This window comes from Olea europaea, chromosome 13, assembly GCF_002742605.1.
Source record: "Olea europaea var. sylvestris chromosome 13, O_europaea_v1, whole genome shotgun sequence".
Taxonomy (NCBI): domain Eukaryota; kingdom Viridiplantae; phylum Streptophyta; class Magnoliopsida; order Lamiales; family Oleaceae; genus Olea; species Olea europaea.
The window spans coordinates 28,329,165-28,336,564 of NC_036249.1; the positions used below are offsets into that span (position 1 = coordinate 28,329,165).

Here is a 7,400-nt window from a genome sequence, read left to right on the forward strand (position 1 = left end):
GCCTATGATTTCTGCCACCATAAAATATGACCATACACACTGAATATGCATGATATGCCAATGTATGAACTATGAAAACTTTATAAACCATGCTCTGATACCAATTGACACGATCCATCCCAAATCGCTCTAATGGACCTGACACATATTGTGCGTCGATGATAGATACCAGCTAAATGTCAGACCCAACACCAAGGCAACTATAATATGCTTTGACTGTAACATATTTTATAAAAAAAAAAAAAAAAAATTGACAGAGTTTCCTCTAAATTATGGATTAAAAATCACCTAAAAATTTATCAATTTTCTCAAATCGATGGATGAAATATAAAACAGAGTATTCCAGTCTCTCAAAATACCAACTACTCAAAAGAAAGTGCATTGAAATGAAATTTACACTTCTTTACAAACCAAACGATCCCAATTTCTCAACATACACACAAATATGCAATGAGCCCATGATATGAATACATTATTAGACAATAGATGTTCTATACCATAATCATGAACTGTATAAAATAAGAAGATGAAACATACAAATAACAACTGTGTGGCTCAACTTAGTAAATCAACAGACTCCGATACGGCTCAACTCAGCTACTATCTGATAAGAAAAAGGATGACAAAATATATGAGCTTGTAACTCAGTGAGTGGATATTTCACAAATAAAAATATATTTTCCATTTATGCTAACTTTCTGAAAACTGATACGTAATAAAAATACCTTTTTTATAGTACTATAAGCTAAAATCTTTATTATTTATACTGAATAAACTAAATTTTGTATTAATCTGAGATCTAAAAAGCTGTATGTAATATGAAAATCTCACCAAAAAGGTACTCGGAATAACCACACTCATGCACCGATTAACCTCAAGGTAACATGATCTCTGTATACTTCTCTTGATTCTGCAATTAAACCGACAGTTTGTTCTTAAGGTTTTAGTTAGTCAGTACAATTTTGTGTTATGTTTAGTTCGAAAACAATTATAGGAACAATTTGAATACCATTGGATTAGTCAACAAAGATCAGTTTCTTGATCACGTCCAGATTCATTAGAGATTTTTAATGAATGAGCACAAGATTTTATCAAAAATTACAGGTAAAAATAAGAATATTAATGAAATAAGTTATTTAAAAATTAGTTATAAGTTTAACTTATTTTTAAACCCAATCAAACATTACTTGGTTTCCCATTATCAAATGCGAATGAGCTCCAACTTGTTCTTCGGTATTCACATGGGAACATACGAGTCTAAAGATAAGAATGAACAGTAGATAGATTGTGCAAATCTTTTTATATTTTTTGTCAAAAAATTTCGTAGAATCCAATAATTTTGAGGACCCAAATTCTGTATGTCCTTGAAAACATATGTCAAGAAATTGTGGTTTTAATACGAATATTCCAAAGACTAATACATTGGAAGAGGGTCCAATCCATTGTTTTTTTCCCGATGTGACCCGTGAAACCATATTGGTTGCTTGCCAGCTTCCAAATAGACCTAATGAAAGGAGACTTTCTTGCAAACAGACCTTCCAGACAATCACAAGAAAACAACAAAAACATCTCAATTTGTAGTACAAGTCCATACTAACCACATCAATGAAGTCGAAAGCCTGGTTCGGTGAAGGAGAGACATCAATGGCCGACAGAATGCTCCAAGCATCTGACATAATGGAGAAGAGCGATTTGACAATAATACTCCTTTCCCCACAATATTGGAGTGGCCAAGTCCAGTGAGTGAAAAAGTGTTCGCCCTGATTTTGGTGCATTATTTCTTTAGGTACATACATAGTCCCTATTTGATATAGTTTTTTCATATTGTAAGTTAAAATTGCTCAAAAAACTTTTGTGAATCAGGGGCTTAATTTCATTATCAAGTATTTCAAAATCCATACTCTTCCCTTCTTACAGTTTTGTCTTTGTGGTACCATTGGTTTCGAAATCAATTTTCCTTTCATCGGAATTGAGCGGCCGACATTTTTGACCAGTGAGTGAAAAACCGTTAGCCCTAATTTTGGTGCATTATTTCTTTAAAAGTATATAAAATTATTTCTTTAATTGTAAGTTAAAATTGTATTTTAAAGTAACAAAAAGTTTAATTCGACTCATATTATAGCAAGTAATAACTCACTACCTCAATAGGATCAAGTAACTCCATTATTTCACATTACAAGCAAAATTACAAGCAATTTAAAATGTAAAACAAGTATTAATAACAAGAAAAAGCTATTTTGTCTTTTAGCTGAAGTTGCATTGACATAACAAAGAAATTTCCACCACTCGAGCATCCTCATCTTAAATCCAGAGTAAAGCAGCCGTGGGAAGAGAGCTGAATAATTGAACAAAACGATGACCCCTAAAGCACCAATGCCATGGATAGGCCTATACGCTGCTGTAGCATCTCTAATATGGACTCTTTCACTTGTCATTGATGCATTGATTTCTGTCCGTCAGAGAAAATTATGGTTCCCTTGCAGATATTCTGCTCTCAACGCTGCTTCCTTGACTGTGTTAGCCGTCGCAGTGAAGTTGGCAATGGATCTAACCACCCCGATGGAAGGTGTCATTGATCAAGTCGCTAAAACTTCTAGCACTGCTCTCTTGTGTGTTTCAACCGCTCATTTCATTCCCTCTCTGGGATCCATGAGTGATAGAGATATATTAGTGAACTTAACAGCATTGGGTTTCCTTGTAGGGACGCTTACCGTAAATGTCATCATCCAAGTATTCACAGGCGTGATTGAAGATCATTTCCAAGTGTTGGTTGTCTTTATGAATGTTTATGCGTTCATTATATTAAGTTCTTCTGCTTTAACGGTATTTACAAGTAAAAGGTATTTGGAACATAAGTACAAAGAATTGCAAACAAGAATTTTGGCAGAGGAACTACAAGGAGACCAAATAATGGACTTTGACAAGTTAAAGTCACGAGTGAAAAAGTATTGGGTGATGGCGGAAACAGGTAACCCTCAGTTTGTAATGGCACGATCTGAGGCCAGCGGTGTTTTATTCATGATCTGTGTCATTAGTTATATTTTAGGTAAATCACCATATTCAAGACTCGATAAGCCAGAAATTGCTTCAGATTATAAATGGTCAGTGTATTCTATTCATTGGACTCAACATTTTGGCATGTCTCTTTGCGTTGTCACGTCTTTGGGAAGATTTTTAGTAGCTTTGCTTCACACTGTACAGAATATTAGAAAATGTACCATCTCTAGCATTTCCTTAGAAATAAAAAATTACAGGATCAAAAGATTGGTAGAGTGGAAAAAGAGACTCCCACCATTACATATTCGAGGCCAGAAGCTTAGAAAAATTATTTATTGTTGGAAATGGTGTTTATTAATAAACCAATTCAAAAATGAATGAGAACTCGTGGCTTTGGAATAGTGGGACCTGTTTGGAACGTCCCATCTCAATTGGTGGATTTCTCTACTTATTCATCACGGATCCAGTTTCCACGGTCATACTAGGTATAATCCCATTGGCCGTCCTACTCTCTTTTGGTGTCTCAAGAATGAGAATCGTTAGATGCTTGGTCATGGTAAAGAATTTTTTCTTAAGGAAATCTGAGGCCTCACATCTCTTTTCATATATTATATTCCTTGTAGAGGGGAAACTCCGTCGAAAGTTCGCCGGATTTGTGGTTTGAAGTGCTACTACCACAAATCGAATCCGTTGTATCTTGGGAGACAATTGCCGCCAATCGTGAGCACCGTAGCGGGGCAATATTGTCTTAAGGAGAGAGTGAATACACTTGCCTCGGATTTAATCTTCCTTTTCTACTCCTTCTTATTTTAATTTTCTTATTTGGTTTTATGGTTTTGTACTACATTTCCATTCATAAATTTGTGATTTAAAATGCACTCACAAACAACCATCTTTACCGCTCACAAATAAGCCAGGCACCAACAATCTTAAGACAATAATTTATCAATGGTTGTTTGGCGTTCTAATCAAGTTTTGTTTGTTGTGCAGTTTATATTTTAGTTTTTGTTGGAATATGATTCTAGAAAATCAATGTGTTGGTTTCTCTATTGCCGATGGAAGACCATGATGAAACTATAAGCCACTTTAAGAAATTACTTTGGCGTTGATCAAGTTGATGGATCGAGACTCTTTTTTTTTTGTGTGGATGGTTCGATGGGATAATCTTCACAAGATGGCTAGATGACATGGATCCAAATTCTCATATTCAGATTTGGTAAATTATCATTTTGCTTCTCCAAATTCCGTAAGTCGAAATTATGCTTCGATGAAGTTTGGTGCATTTTATATTGCATACTATTAATTCTTGTGCATATTCTGCCATAATGTATGAGACGTATGCAATAACAAATTGAGATAATGCAAAACTCGATTCTTCGGTGGACGATTTATGAACGTGTCTATTGAATTCTAGAAAGATTATTTTCATAGACACTTGAATTGAATTATTGAATCAGTGCCAACAGTTTAATTTTCATTCATGAAAATCTGATTATGCTTAAATAATTGAATGTGTAAAAACGGCTTCTATGTGCATTACATATGCTTGACATTCAGGAAATTATGCAAATTATATCTGGGTTGTGCACTCATATCAATTGAATATATTATATAATTGTATGTGCCGAAATTACAAAGCATATGTTGGCAGTTTCATTTGCCGAATTTGTTGATGGCAATTTTTAAACCAAAAGGATTTATCTACATTTAAAACTTTTGACACCTTTTAATACAATGAGTATTTTGTGTCATAAATTGCCTGGAGAATTTTGATTGGAAAGAAAAAAATGTGAAGCGGTGCATACATTAAATTCCAATAGAATGTATTCCGTTTCTTGCATGTGCGTGCATTCGAAACGTCCCCAAACTTTGATGATTGGCAGTTTAATTTTGGCACCTTTTTAATTCACATAATAATGTTTGGGGATGAAGGTTCTATGATAATAAGGTTGGTATAATCTCATCAACGATTTAAAATTAAATGAAGAATTGCGTTGAGGCAGTTTCTCAAAATCTAAGATAGTATGAACCTATCGAAAAATTGTCTGACACTTTCTTTTGGTTTGATATGCCGCCTACTGTACATTAAAATTCATAATCAGTCCAGAATAAATTTGAAAAGTGCATTAATTAAATGGTATCTCTGAAATCTGATTTCTTGGGACATAATTGATTGCATATATCCAGAAATTGTGCACCTTATCATGGAAATTATGAAATCTGGAAAAGGGCATGAATTCTTTATCTTCATGTCATTTGGTGTAAAACAAATTATTCATTTCTGAAATGGTGCGATCCATTCAGAATTGTATGGCATAACTTTATTTGTCTTGGTGTATGAAATCACATGCGATTATCTGTCTTCAACTATGATTCTGTGAACAAGCATGATTATGTATGTAAGCTTTGTGATTTTAAACATACTGGTTCATTGTTGCGATGTTCATTAACACTTCTATTAATTCATCCATAAAGATGGGTGCAAAGAATCAGCCTAGATATCTAATGGACCTTATGGAGAATTCCACCAGCTTCGTGGGTGTATCAAAATTTGAAAGATTCTGTGAACAGGCATGATTATGTATGTAAGCTTTGTGATTTTAAACATACTGGTTCATTGTTGCACCTTTTGACATGTTCACAAATTGGAGTATAGATATGTTTAAAGTGCATATGTATAAATAAAATTACATGTTGGTTGAAGAATATTTGAAATAAATTATTCATACATGTTCACGTGAGGATGCCCATTCTCTATTAGAAAATTGAAAATGACATGATAAATTTGTTTGATTGATTTCATGTCTCGCTAAACTCATATTAAGCATAAAGTATGAAAATTGTGACTTATTCTAGTAGAAAGTGCTTGTGAAATTATTGAGACATGGAAACATCTTATAGAGTACAGTTTATGTTTTTTCATATGATTGTGACAAAATTGTGTTTTGTCCAAATGTGAATAAGATGAACATATACTTTATGGTTTGACATGATATAATATTATCTTATGTCACAAAAAGCAAAAAGCAATGATTCGCTTATGTTTGGAAAAGTAATAACTCTTGGGAATCAAGATGATTAGTCTTATTCATTGATGAATTTGACTTCAATCATAAAACCAAATTGAGTTGGTTTATGCTTGAAAAGCATGGTAGGTCTATGAGATGACCTTGATCAAATTGTGTGATCAAAATTAAGTCGTGAATTGAAGCACAACTTTGTTGGTCTATGTGACAACCGTGATTTAAATAATCACAACTTCAAATGAAAATTGAGTTTTCATTTGTGTGAATTGACGATCACTATTTGAAAGTACTTAGACTTTCTCGAAGTGCTCGATATGGATATCATCTAAATAATAAATGGATTGAACTATGAAAGAGTTAATAACTCTAAGTTCAAGTGTAACCCAAAAATGTGGGGGTTATCATAAATGCTTGAGAACTTATACGAAAGGTTCAAAACGTACGTACATTCCTAATTTAGGAATTGTGGGGGTAACTTAAAGTTACACTTTTCTGTACTTCTCAAGAAAATGGAAAAGACTCCATATTAGTTGTGGAAAAGTCATCATTCATCCTATCAACATGTAAAAGTGTGGGGATGTTTGGCAAAGGTCGAAGTTCCTAACAAATAAAGATTGGTCCCAAAGTGATTGATTGCATATTTATTGGATACACCAATAAATAGTAATGCATATCATTTTCTGTACACAAATTGGATGTACATGAGGGTACCATAGTGGAATAAAGAAGTATAATATTCTTTAGAATTATTCCTTGCAAAGACAAAGGAAATGTAAGTTCAAATAAGAGAACTTATGAAGCTACAAATGGATCTTCAAATTAAAAAGAACCAAGGCGTAGTAAGAGGGTTAGAAAGAAGGACTTGACTTCTTTGATATCCACTCATCCATAATTAGAGTTACTTTGATAAGGTTACTAATTGCAACTGCGGCAATCTATATATAACTTTGAGATTCATCAAATGGATGTGAGAACAGTACTCCTAAATGGGAGATATACATGGAGCAGCCTGGAGGATTCGTTTCTCCAAAGTGAAAGCCATAAAACTTGTAAACGGATTCAAAATGAACTAATGTGACAAGTGTGTATACGTGAATACACCAAATGCCTATGTAATTGTATATCAGGGAAAAGCCACGAAGTGTTGGTAAACATCAAGAAAATGCTAACGAAGCATTTCGATATGAGAGGCATGGGTGTGGCAGAAGTAATACTAGGGAAAAAGATCTCTAGGAATTGTACTTTCCCAATATCATTATGATAGAGAACATACTTAAGTATTTGCGGGAAATAATTCAAGACACATATTAATACAAGTATACACTTGGTTAAAATAAGAGTGGAAACGTGTCACAACTAAGGTATTCACAAATGATT

General features: G+C 33.6%; 1 protein-coding gene across 1 annotated transcript in view; it reads left to right on the forward strand.

The window, feature by feature from the left end:
- Positions 1 to 2,235: 2,235 nt before the first annotated feature.
- LOC111408095 overlaps positions 2,236 to 7,400 on the forward strand; it is an 8,733-nt gene continuing 3,568 nt past the window's right edge. The window contains exon 1 of the mRNA XM_023037878.1: positions 2,236 to 3,327. Coding sequence (XP_022893646.1) covers positions 2,356 to 3,327 — 972 coding nt within the window. The 5' untranslated portion in view covers positions 2,236 to 2,355. The remainder of the gene's footprint in view (positions 3,328 to 7,400) is intronic.